The 14046-nt window shown below is 32.9% G+C and overlaps 1 protein-coding gene across 1 annotated transcript in view; it reads right to left on the bottom strand.

Moving 5' to 3' along the window:
• Positions 1-762: 762 nt before the first annotated feature.
• LOC129752825 (protein I'm not dead yet-like) overlaps positions 763-14046 on the bottom strand; it is an 18337-nt gene continuing 5053 nt past the window's right edge. Inside the window, exons 2-6 of the mRNA XM_055748606.1 lie at positions 5292-5540; positions 5016-5222; positions 4853-4950; positions 1794-2074; positions 763-1731 (exon numbers count right to left, since the gene is read on the bottom strand). Of these exons, the coding sequence (XP_055604581.1) occupies positions 1456-1731; positions 1794-2074; positions 4853-4950; positions 5016-5222; positions 5292-5540 (1111 nt within the window). The 3' untranslated portion in view covers positions 763-1455. The remainder of the gene's footprint in view (positions 1732-1793; positions 2075-4852; positions 4951-5015; positions 5223-5291; positions 5541-14046) is intronic.

Below are 14046 nucleotides of genomic sequence, written 5' to 3'. Positions count from 1 at the left end.
CTACATTGCTTTTGTAGTTTTTAATTTATATTCATTATTTCATCTTTTTTCAACTTTTGATGTTCAAATTTCATTTTGTATCGCATTTCTGTGTTCATTTTCCTGAGTTTTCGATTTTGATAATTTAAATTCGAATATTCAACCCAGGAATGAAAAGCTAGACTGTTGGTGATTTCGGCCAATATTTTTCAGTTTGAAAGGCGCATATTTTGATAAAAAGTTTAAAGTCGAGGGGTCAACGAATAGCGAGATAAATATGCTAACTTTTTTGTTACGCTTTTTAGGGCTTTAATTTTTTAAACAAAGTTTTTTATCTTAACAAACAGCACAACTTTGCTGTTTATGATAAAGTTCTATAATTTCATACGAAGAAGATGCGGTAAAATAAAATAAAAACGAACTTAAAAAAGGATTTTTTTAATCTGAATCGTTGTAGGTAAGACAAAACGAATGGCAGTCTTCGAAACAAAGTTGAAACAACCCATGATCTACAGTCGCCCATGCAGTACATTTAGTCTTTAAGCTACAACCAATGATGTCAAATTTACAATAATCGAGGTAGAACAATAATTTTTCTTGGTAAATCTGAGTCATTTTTCCGTGTCGTATGAATGTCGACAGGACTCGAGCGGTAAAAAGATGCCCGTCAAATCGATGGTCTCGCGTAAACTTATTGGTACATTCTCGATAAATATTCTGCTATAGAAATCATTCAGGAGAAGATTCGGATTTAACGCAAAAAAAAACTCATTTTTACATTAGTTTGTTTATTAACTAATCTAGTGTCTACCGTAAGTAGTATTTTATCAACAATTGTCATCTATTTCGATTGGTTTCGTTAAGTCACCATCACACAGAATCCGAACTTTATGTCCTATACTTTTCGTTCAAACTTTGTGCATTATTTCAACATTTTTGTTATTGTGCCAGCTACCAACAGCTACATACAGTTTGTTTAACATTTTACTGAGTACGCTCTGCAACACACTGGAAGACGTCAAGAAGGTTTCGATAATTGTTATTGAGTTAAACTATTGTTTTAAAACTGAACTCGATTGATGAGTATAAACCGAACCATACGCAAGCTAGTAATACGTTGATTTTATCAGTTGATATGCATGTTTGCGAGAAAGTTTAAATTCTAGAAAAACAAATGCTCATTGATAAAGAATCAGTTACTTTGAGTTTGATTGTTCAAGAAATATTTTAGAACAATGTTTGATTTTTTTTTTCGAAACCTTGTATGCGTTTCAGAAACATCACAAACCATTTGATCACTTTTTTCATTATTTTTCTCTCTCGCAGCTTTCGAAAATTTAACTAAATAATTAACTATCGCAAAAATATATTCTGATTTTTTTGGCACAAAATTTGGTTCAAATATGTATTGGGGCTGCTTCACATCCGATGCGAAAATCATTATGGTAATCAGTAGCTTTTAAAGAATCCTTCCATTCAGGTTGCTGTCGCATTCATCGGTCGAGCCCAGTCTGGGAATGTGGCCAGCTCCGGATATACGATCGCTCCCCAGGTCGGAAAACTGGCCCAAACCACAATGAGCGTGAATATCGTTGGTCCAATGCCGGCCACGGCCATGTCCTTGATGGCAATGTTGCCAACACCAGCCACGATGGCATTCGGAGGAGTTCCCACGGGCATGTGGAAGGCAAAACTGCAGGATAACGCGGCTGGCAACATCAGATACAGGGGATGAAGTTCGATTGCGATCGCCTGTTAATGGACACAAATGATTAAAACTATTACCAGACAGTTGATCTGATTTGAAACCTTACCATTTCTGCCAGTACTGGCAGCATAATATTACAGATAGCAACATTGGAGGTAAATTCGGTAAGAATTTGTGCAGTAAGACAAACTACGAACAGAAGCAGTAGCGGGGGCAAGGTTTTCAGTCCGGATAGCGATTGACCCAGCAGTTGGGACATTCCGGATACTCGGCCTCCTTCCGCCAAAGCAAATCCACCACCCAACAGGAAAATCAGACTCCATGGAACCTTCTGATTGATGTACTTCCATGTAATTAACCCTGGCGTGGCTTCGTTTGGTAGCCGACCTGAGGAAAATTAACAAAAAATTACAAGGTTACATTAAAAAAATGGGTATAATCTTTTCGATGACGGATTTATTTTATTTGAAAAATTTCAACTGCAACGAAAATGAGAGATTCTAATTTTGCTTGACTTAGTTTGAGAACACCACCCCAAAGCGTAAATAATTAGGCCTATGATAGGCCGCCTATCACTTGATGCAATAGCTGTGAAATTGTGCAACGGAGATATTTGAACTGATTTGGGATCCAACAAAGACAGTAGTATTTAAAACTAAAATCTATTTGAGTTCGAACCTCAGAGCTCTCATATAAAAAAACAATTTCCAACAATTTCCTATTTTTGTCGAAATAAAACATGTTCACGTTCACGTTCTCCTCGTGTGAAAATAAAGCACAACAATAAAGCTTCAATGAGATTTTGCGCTATAAAGTAAAGCAGCAGAAAAGCTCCTCGAATCGTTACCGATATAGGTAACGCACCCAAGCGTTACTGCCGTTGTACTTCAAAAGCTCAATGGTAGCTTGAGAATAGGGTGAGTCAAACTTCAAATATACAAAATATAAACAACAAGATATTTCTACGCATAAATGAAGAACATTTTCAAGACGTTGTTTGCATCGACGAAACTTGTCAATGGAAAATCAAATCAGACAATAAATCTGAATGTTAAATCTGAAATCTGAATCGGAAATCTGAATCTGAAATCTGAATCTGAAATCTGAAATCTGAATCTGAAATCTGAATCTGAAATCTGAATCTGAAATCTGAATCTGAAATCTGAATCTGAAATCTGAATCTGAAATCTGAATCTGAAATCAGAATCTGAAATCTGAATCTGAAATCTGAATCTGAAATCTGAATCTGAAATCTGAATCTGAAATCTGAATCTGAAATCTGAATCTGAAATCTGAATCTGAAATCTGAATCTGAAATCTGAATCTGAAATCTGAATCTGAAATCTGAATCTGAAATCTGAATCTGAAATCTGAATCTGAAATCTGAATCTGAAATCTGAATCTGAAATCTGAATCTGAAATCTGAATCTGAAATCTGAATCTGAAATCTGAATCTGAATTCTGAATCTGAAATCTGAATCTGAAATCTGAATCTGAAATCTGAATCTGAAATCTGGATCTGAAATCTGAATCTGAAATCTGAATCTGAAATCTGAATCTGAAATCTGAATCTGAAATCTGAATCTGAAATCTGAATCTGAAATCTGAATCTGAAATCTGAATCTGAAATCTGAATCTGAAATCTGAATCTGAAATCTGAATCTGAAATCTGAATCTGAAATCTGAATCTGAAATCTGAATCTGAAATCTGAATCTGAAATCTGAATCTGAAATCTGAATCTGAAATCTGAATCTGAAATCTGAATCTGAAATCTGAATCTGAAATCTGAATCTGAAATCTGAATCTGAAATCTGAATCTGAAATCTGAATCTGAAATCTGAATCTGAAATCTGAATCTGAAATCTGAATCTGAAATCTGAATCTGAAATCTGAATCTGAAATCTGAATCTGAAATCTGAATCTGAAATCTGAATCTGAAATCTGAATCTGAAATCTGAATCTGAAATCTGAATCTGAAATCTGAATCTAAAATCTGAATCTGAAATCTGAATCTGAAATCTGAATCTGAAATCTGAATCTGAAATCTGAATCTGAAATCTGAATCTGAAATCTGAATATGAAAACTGAATCTGAAATCTGAATCTGAAATCTGAATCTGAAATCTGAATATGAAAACTGAATCTGAAATCTGAATCTGAAATCTGAATCTGAAATCTGAATCTGAAATCTGAATCTGAAATCTGAATCTGAAATCTGAATCTGAAATCTGAATCTGAAATCTGAATCTGAAATCTGAATCTGAAATCTGAATCTGAAATCTGAATCTGAAATCTGAATCTGAAATCTGAATCTGAAATCTGAATCTGAAATCTGAATCTGAAATCTGAATCTGAAATCTGATTCTGAAATCTGAATCTGAAATCTGAATCTGAAATCTGATTCTGAAATCTGAATCTGAAATCTGAATCTGAAATCTGAATCTGAAATCTGCAATCTGAGTCTGAAATTTGAATCTGAAATCTGAATCTGAAATCTGAATCTAAAATCTGCAATCTGAATCTGAAATCTGAATCTGAAATCCGAATCTGAAATCTGAATATGAAATCTGAATCTGGTTTTGGAATCAGAATCTGAAATCTGAATTTGAAATCTGAATCTTATTCTGAAATCTGGTTTAAAAAAAAAAAAAGCTGAATTCAAATTTGGCTTCACCATTTTAAATGGCAATTTTTATGAAAATGAATTGTTTTTAATTAACTTCATTTCAATTAAAAATATTAAAGGTCCTTTACTGCTTTTAAAGAATTTCACAATGATCAAAGTTACTGTAAGTTTTTATTGTTTATATCATGAAATTTAAAAAAAAAAATTTTGGAACATAAAAAATGTTTTATATTTATACTCTATTGGGCACTAAGTTCTTACAAATCAGTTTGAAATTAAAAAAAAATCTTCCTTCACTATAACATCAACAATCGACTGTGAGCTGCAAATAAAAATTGTAACAATACCGTATCAATTCAAATTTTATTGTTCGCACGTTCTCAAAAAGAGAAACAATCGAAACAATTTGCCGGTGCCTAATAAGTGTAGCTGATCTCATTCTGAAGGTTATCAATAACAAATTTCATTCCGTCATGATTTACAAATTTCTGTTATCTCTTCGTTATTGACAACATCACAAAAAGTGTATTCAAACTTACCGGGATTTCTCCTGAGGAACTTCAAACACCTCCAGTTGGCAGGAATCATGAAGAATACTATAACGACGAACATGGCTGGAGTTGCATCCTTAATTTTACTGAAATCAAAAATGAAATTTCAATCATTTTGCTTAGAAAATTTCTAACAAAATTCAAATCTTACACTGCCGGTAGCAAATCTGCCCAACCGGTAATGAAACCGGGTTCCCGGGTAAAGAACAGCACAACGGCAACGACAAACAAAAATGCGACACTCTTTTCGTGGGAGCTCATCGGTCCAAGTTCCTGATAGCGGGTCTCGATAACCCGACGGGCAACGGCTTCACCTTCTTTTCCGATTTCTGCCGCCTTTGCCTCGGGGCTGTTTGGTCTAAAAATGGGAAAATGCAACAAGTTTACAGCCATGTTCAATTTACCCTTTTCGTCTTCATTCACTTACCGGAACATACCCATGTAGAGCCACTGCAGATAGGCCCAGGTCAGGAATGTGTAGATCAACATTCCGGGCACGTTGTAGAACATGAATTTGGGAAAATCGATTCCGGGCGCGGTTGGGAAGCGGCTCTCGTAGATGCCCTTGAAGGTCAGATTGGTTCCGGATCCAACGATGGTACCGCATCCTCCCAAAGTCGAAGCGTAGGCTGCCCCCACAAAGTAGCAGATGGTGGTTTTCGATGGTTTCAACGGTCTGCGAGGAAGGCAACATTGATAAGAACAAGTTATATTAAAATGTTATAAGATGCTGTAGGGGATTTTTTTTTATTATCTGACAATTTGCGCCGGGGGTCTTCAGATTTTCCCCAAAATTGAAAATTTGGTTCATTTTTGCGACTTAAAAACACATGTATTTTTTCAGGTTTCTAACATTTTTATTTTTTGAGTTAGCTTTGGTTAGATTTTTTTGTCAATTAAAAATAACCATTTTTCAAAGCTGCATAACTCTGTTATTTTTTAACGGAAATTATAAAATAGCACATCAAAATGCATTGAAATTTTATCAGCTTTCCAAATAAAATAGTTGGAAAAAAATAAATAAAGACCTTCAACATGAAAAGTTGTAAATAAACTTTAAATGGCTTCTAAAAGTACCGTCTGCACCACCGAATATTTTGCAAAAAATACCATTGAATAGCTCAATTTATGATGCAACTTTCATCTGAAGACACCAAAGTGGGCCATCAATTCCCTGAAGAGTTATGAAAGAAATAATGACGATAAATCTCTTTTTTTGCGACGAAAACAAACAATGGTCGAGCAACTGCACTCACATATGGAGGTAGCGCGCACTTCTAACAACATGGAAACAAAAGAACTTACCAAAGCAGGTAAAACACACTACTTTTTTGTGCTTTGTAGAGTGTTTGTAGCATAACTGACTTTAAATTTTAACCAAAATTCTTAGTATCGTATTGTTAATGTGATATAACAAATAATAGAAATGTTGCTGTTACAACCTGGTTATATGCTATATAACTTATTAACTTTTCGATCAAAGATCATTGTGAAGCATAATCAATGCCAATAGTAGAAGGTTCAGTCCCTGTGTTTGGGATCACAAAAATGTGATTAAAAAATGAAATATAGACGTGCTTTACATATGTAGTTTTTATATCGGGAGCTAAGCACTGTACACCAAAATCCTTTCCCATTGATCAAAAACATAGAGCGTGGCGCAAATGTAGAAATAATCGAAGAGCTCAGTATGGCCAGCCCAGGCTCTAAAAAGCATCATTCCCATTGTAGGTAATATGACATTGAAAATATGATACTTTTACCGAATTCGTTTTCTCCATTCGCCCAGTTTTGAGGTTTACCATACTAGAACGAACATAATTCGTCGTCAGTGTTTTGCTACCTCGATCGCTTACAAACGAATCTTCAGTGTTCCACCGTCCATTTTAAATCAAATCTGGAGAATAACGGATGCAAAACTGAGCGCATAAACTTCTAAAAATGTCAGCAAAATTTGCAAACTTGTTGTGACCTGGTGCAAAACTGGGTATAAATGAATGCGTTATTAGATTTTTGGATATAACATGAAGTCAGTTTAGCTGCAACACTCTACCGCCCCTACTTTCATAACAGTCCCATATGCAAAAACAAGCAAACGAGAAAATCAGCTTTTCCTGTTTTGGAATACATTCTTAAATTGTGATCACCACTTTCGGCATCAACGAAAATCGTTTCTAGGTTGTCATAATAAATCGTAAGACCAGAAATTTTCGAAATTGGGTTATTGGTAAGGTCGAAAGCACCATTTTTATTCATTATGGGACTGTTAATCGACCATATTTGAAACCTTTTTCAAATCTACTCGCATAACAGTCCCATACAGAATATTTTTTTCTCACCAAGCTACTTTCTAAGACTTTAATTTGATCATTTTTGAACTTCTAAATGCAATTTTCAGAAAATGAAACATACAAAATATCGTAAATTCCACATTGTAAGTTGAATCTTTTTACGATTTTTGATAGCATCCGATAGTTTTTCGCTCAGGAAGTCATTCCTAAGGAAGTCAGACCTGCCTTCGAAAACTCGTGTGCATCATTCGACATCAAGTGAGTTAATTTTTTTTAAATGATTCAAAGCAATAAATCAAAGACTATTTCGCCGAAAGAAGCATTGAAAAGTAACCAAATCCGCGGTATTTCACATATGGAACTGTTGTTCGGGTATATTTCATATAGGACAGCCACAAATTGATTTTTTTTTTCGAAATTTGTAGAACAAAACCTGTTTTTTTAGTGTTTTATTTTGAATCCCTATGTTGACCTAAAATGTTGAAAATTCATATGGGACTGTTATGCGAGTAGGGGCAGTCTACAAAGCACAAAAAAGTAGTGTGTTTTACCTGCTTTGGTAAGTTCTTTTGTTTCCATGTTGTTAGAAGTGCGCGCTACCTCCATATGTGAGTGCAGTTGCTCGACCATTGTTTGTTTTCGTCGCAAAAAAAGAGATTTATCGTCATTATTTCTTTCATAACTCTTCAGGGAATTGATGGCCCACTTTGGTGTCTTCAGATGAAAGTTGCATCATAAATTGAGCTATTCAATGGTATTTTTTGCAAAATATTCGGTGGTGCAGACGGTACTTTTAGAAGCCATTTAAAGTTTATTTACAACTTTTCATGTTGAAGGTCTTTATTTATTTTTTTCCAACTATTTTATTTGGAAAGCTGATAAAATTTCAATGCATTTTGATGTGCTATTTTATAATTTCCGTTGCAAAATAACAGAGTTATGTAGCTTTGAAAAATGGTTATTTTTAATTGACAAAAAAATCTAACCGAAGCTAACTCAAAAAATAAAAATGTTAGAAATCTGAAAAAATACATGTGTTTTTAAGTCGCAAAAATGAACCAAATTTTCAATTTTGGGGAAAATCTGAAGACCCCCGGCGCAAACCCGTCAGATAATAAAAAAAAATCCCCTGTAATAAATAAAAACTCAACAATTCTATCTTTTTAAACTAAATATAGAGAAATTACATACTGTTATCAATTGAATTTAGGTATAATTATGAAACCAAAAAATAATAAGATACACACAACAGTATCAAAAAATTTAAAAAAAAATATCCAATTTAAAACTTAAAATAATTTATTAAATTTTTGACACATTCTAACAAAAATTAGGCTTCTTTTGGGGAAAAACGGGAGGGACTAAATGGTATCTACTTAAAAATAGTATTAAATGTTTACTACGATAATGAAACCTTAAGATCAAGTTCACTCGTATTGGGAAAAAGTGGTAGAAATGTTGATACTTGTAGCACATTTTTAAAATTTTACCATGCAAAAAAGTTTTCAAGATCTTTGGGCGTTTATTTTTTTTATAGAACTGTTTCTATTTCAGCCGTATGTGATAGAAACATTGTTATTTTTGCATCACAGCGTGCAAAAGTAGAACACGTGTTGTAAAAAAAACTTGAAGGCCGCAAATTTTGAAAATGTTTTTGCGTGGTAAAGTTTTAAAAATGTGCTAAAAGTGTCGGAATTTCTACCACTTTTTCCCAACACCAGTGAACTTGCTCTTATTATTTATTTGTTGCATAGTTTCAGGCAATTAAATGAAGTACGAAAATTAATTAACGTAGAAACGCTCAATAGAGGCATCTCATAAAAAGCATACAAGGTTAAGCAAGGGTGTTTGCATTTCAGAATGCGCTAGCTGTAGGTAAATGTGCGGATATGGAACTACAAAGTGTGAACAAACTTCGGAAGAATACTGTGCAAGGAATATGCGTCGCTCACCCTTCTTTCGTACCCACAGCAGCGCCAACTGCATGAATACTTTTAAAAACATACAAAAGAAAAATGATTCAGTCACTTTTAAAATAGGCATCTAAAACTATTCAAAAACACTTTATAAGTAAGAAAATATTGCAAAGAACGTACCAATTTAACATATAAGGCTATAATTTTTAAACAATTTCCAACATCTGAAACGCTTGAGTAATCTTTATAGTATGCTTAAAAAGTATACACTTTTCCCTACTCGATTTAATTATATTTTTGTAAAAACAGAACAAACGTTGCAAAAACTTAGAGGACAATGAGGATACTTGATCCCTGCGGATAATTGATTCCTTCGCTATGTCTCGAATCAGAAATGTCTTACAAGTATGAAATGTTATAGAAAAATGTACCAAATAGAACAAAACGGTTATCTCAACAAATTTTAAAAATTAAATTTTTTCAGTTGTTGAACTTTTTTTTGAAAAATTTAACAAGATGTGATTTGAAGATCTTTTTATATCACTTCTTTATATGTTTTCCACACTGAAAAATAAAAATAAATAATAATAATAAAAATATGTATGAAAATATGTCAATCATAAGAGTATAATATGATCTTTATAATGTCATGTTTTTTTACAAAAAGTTTTCCGAAAAGTATGTTATGGGCTTAATTGATCCCTTCAGTCCAAAATGAGGTATATTTCTTCTAAGTGGATCATGATAATTGGTTATCGAGAAAGTACTATTATTCCTGTAATTATCTGTTAAATAGGACTCAAAATACTGTATTTATCTAAAAATTAGAACATTGCGCCTTAATGTATGCAATGAATCAATCTTCTAGAATTCTCTTTGTCTGAAACTTACAAACAGTGAAATGAGAACTAATATGACATAAAATAGTCAACCGACCTTATATCTTTGGATTTTGCTAGATTTTTGCCTAGGGTCAGGGCACCATTAATTAAGGATCAAATCTCCTTTAGTGAAGGATCAAGTCTCCCTTAAATAAAAAAAAAATCACTTTTTTCGTCTCACGAAAATGCTTCTAGTTAATCTACGGGTTCGTATCGCTCTGACTTTAAGAGCATATTAACTTGAAATAACACTCTGTAAAAAAAAATCTCAGTAGAATAGTTTTCGAGTTATGCTCCAAATATGAAATTTTGGAAAAAATAAACTAAAAAGTACTTGTACTCAGATACAAATATCTTGGGATGCATATAATTAATTTGAAATCTGTTTATTGCATATTAAAGGTGAATAGATTTGCAATCGATCATTTGAACTTCATTTTTACGTATGATTAACAGTATTATTGATATTAGTGACTTTATGATAGAAAAAAACGCATTTTTTAAGAGAAATTTTTGTTTCGGCGAAAGTTTTAGACTCAAAGGTAACATTTAAAAAATCTTTTCTTTTGTATTTAGTTATCAATTCAAAACAAAGATTTCAAGTGGTAATTTATCAAAATCGGTTGAAAATTAGGAAGTTATGGTTACTTTACCATAACAGTAATTTTTGAATTTTCAATTATTTTAACGAACCGCAGTGTAAATAAATAAATGCCAAATTTCAAAACGATTCAGTCTCAATCATGAATAAGATTTTAAGGTATTTTGCTCGGAAGGAATAAAAAATACTGGTTTTTCATTAATTTTTTTTCACGAGCCGATTACTTTTAATGAATAATTTTCATAAAGCCTAAATAGAAAAAAAATATTTCACTAGAAAACTGCAACACGATTGGAATTGAAACAAAAAAGTTATTGCGGTTCCAAGATCACTAATATCAACAATACTGTTGATCATTCGCAAAAATGATGATCGATAGCAAATTTATTCACCTTTAATATGCAACAGATTTCAAGTTAATTTTATGCATTCCTAGATATTTCAATCTGAGTACAAGTGCTTTTTTTTAATTTTACCAAAATTTCATATTTGGAACATAACTCGAAAACCGTTCTACGTTTGTTTGTTGGAATTTCATTTTCGTATTCAAGGCTAGCAAATAAAGTTCACGATTTTTTTTTAAATTTTTGTAAACTAGTGTTATTGATTCAATTGATTGATATTGAAATTCTGGTGAAATTTTTGTTAATTCGGGTTTCTAAAAGACAGCCCTTAAACCCTTGAAACATGTTTGGAACTTTATTCAAAAGCTTGAAATTTTCGAAAAAAAATATCTTTCAGGTAACGCACCAAACCCAAAGAGTAATCAGAAATTAATCAATTAATACGCAAAAAAAACTCAATCCCTTATCTTCAAACAATTTTTGATTAAATTCAGTTATTGAAATTCTCGCATAATTTTTGTTCATTTGGATTTTAAAAAGACAGCCCTCAAAACCTTGAAATATGTATTAAACTTTATACAAAAAAATTTTTACAAAAAATAATTTCATTTCGAGTAACACTGTTCGACATACCTTGGGTTTAAGTTTAAAAACGACTTTGATGCGGTTCTGAAGCACGCAGATAAAGTTACAGGGAAAAGGTCCTTAATAATATCAATCAGTACTTTATAAGTAAAAATGGTCTTTGAAATTCTCTCTGGTATAAGATAAGAAGTACGTCTTGACTTCTTATTGCCGTGTTGAGTTATTTTCGGATTCGAAACCCCATAATTAGAGGTTTTAAGAATTTGAGCCATTCTGGACCCGTCAGAGGATTCAGATCAGTAGATTGAATTCAGATCAGTAGATCAGTATTTGTTTTTCAAATATTTTTCTTGAAAGTTTATTGGAAGGTAACAGCAAAGTTGAAATCTCTCTAATTGTTTTCAATTGTTTGAATTCTCGGTTTTGTTTGCTCTACATTACGTTATATTCAATAAATACTCATCTTTATTGCTGTTTGATATTAAATATAGATTTTTATCAACATTTACATTTTAACTTAAAAATTTTTGAACTTAAAAATTCATTCGAGCAATATGATGGAAATTAATCCCTCGAGAAAAAAAAATTATGGAAATTGATATTAAGAAGTCCTTAAAAAATGGTTCAAAGTCAAAGAAAAGCAAAAATCTCAAAATTTCCCATCGCTAATGAAACTTCAAAGCAGAATCGAGAATACTTAAACGAAATAAGTTATCTATTTGCAGATTTTTTTTCAGAAAATTTATGATACGCATGACGACAATGATCGGGATTTTGATTATTTTTCATATCTTGCTGATCCGGTACAATATGTTGATTTCAATAACATATTGTTTAGTGAAATATTTGCTTTTTGCATGAATTAGATTCCTCAAAGAGTCCAGGTCCCAATGATTTGCCCCCAAAATTTTTTAGGTTTCTTTCCAAAGAAATAGCTCAACCATTATTCTGGCTGTTTAATTCATTTTGGAAACAAGTATTCTTCCAGAAATGTGCAAAGTATCTGTTTTGGTTTCAATATTAAAAAATGGTACCAAATCTAATGTAAGATATTATCGCGGAGTTGCTATATTATCTTGCATTCCTAAATGATTTGAATTCATTATTCATAGAAATTAATTCTTACGAGTAAAAAATTTAATCTCTAATAAACAACATGGTTTTTAAGGTCGTTCTACGAGCACTTATTTGCTACATTTTGTAACATTTACTTTGAAGGTCACCAGTCACCAGTTTTTAATGTAACATCAGGTGTTCCTCAAGGTTCTTATCTTGGCCCGTTATTTATTTGTCAACAATGTTGACTACATCTTCAAAGATTTAAATGTTTAAATTCACGCAAACGATATAATTTTTATTTTAAATACATAAAACATCTGATATTGAAGTGTTTCAACGTGGATTAAATTGTTTTCACACCTAGCGCTCAAAATGTTTACTAGAGCTTTATGTAAAAAACGTTGAAAGGCGTTGTCTATCATTCACGCCGTAAGTTTAACACAAAAGACTGTTTTTTCGCTGTATCTCTAGTAATAAATCAGCGTGTCGTGGGAAATGATCAGTCAATAGGGCTGAAAAATTTGTTTTCGAATCAGTCAGTATCTCACATCAGGCAAATTTTGTTGTCGGAAAATATTCTTTCACATACAAATTTTAAGGATCATTTTTGTATGAATGATTATTCGAAAGTATACAATTTTGTTTATTTTCAGTTATTGTCGTCTTCAGGCTTGGCAAAAGTCATCGTCATGAGGCGTGAAGCTGTGACTGTGAAGCCTCTTGGTCCGTCAAACTCAATTGACTGTTCCTTAACGACCAGTCACTTCGTTTGCCAGTCATTCATTCCCCAGTCATTTGAAGCTAAAAGAATGACCTAGTCAAGCAATCGCATTCAACGACCGGTGACGAAAAAGGAACGCATTTATTATTATTGTTGCTCCTGCCAGCAAGCCGAAGACGACCGAAGACGAAAAAGAAAAGAATTTATTATTATTGTTGCTTCTGCCAGCAAGCCCGTTTTCGGTTTTTTATTGCTATTGTTGCTCTCTGCCAGCAAGTCGTTCAATTAGTTGTACCTGCCGTCAGCAGCCGGTCGAAGTGTGAAGAGATTTGCCAGTCACTCTCAGGAGAAATTTTGACCTTGTGTAGGAGCTTCGTCAGTCGATGATGGAGAAATGTTGATTGGCATAACAAACGCGCACGCCTACTCTGTTCAAAAGTTTCTGAGCAACTGGCGAAAATCGTCAAGTGTTGCTTTCACGGTAAAATAAACAAGATAGGCTACTCCCACGAGTAAACAACTCGTTTTAATGTAAACAAGCGACGTCATTACTATCTTCGAATAGCGTGCAAGGATCACCAAGGATCACTAGATGTATAGTAATGATGACAGTATCGGGAATATATCACCTTATGACATAGCGCGTGCAACACATCTATGAGTGGAGGGGCAGGACTATAGGCACTATAATTTGATCGAAAAGTACGGGTTTTACACAACTTTTTTACAGTTTTTGTGACCATAATCTTAAAAAAATTTAAAAAAAAATCCATGCATGCAATGT

This window comes from Uranotaenia lowii, chromosome 3 (genome assembly GCF_029784155.1).
Source record: "Uranotaenia lowii strain MFRU-FL chromosome 3, ASM2978415v1, whole genome shotgun sequence".
Classification (NCBI taxonomy): Eukaryota; Metazoa; Arthropoda; class Insecta; order Diptera; family Culicidae; genus Uranotaenia; species Uranotaenia lowii.
This window is presented reverse-complemented; position numbering and strand designations above follow the sequence as displayed.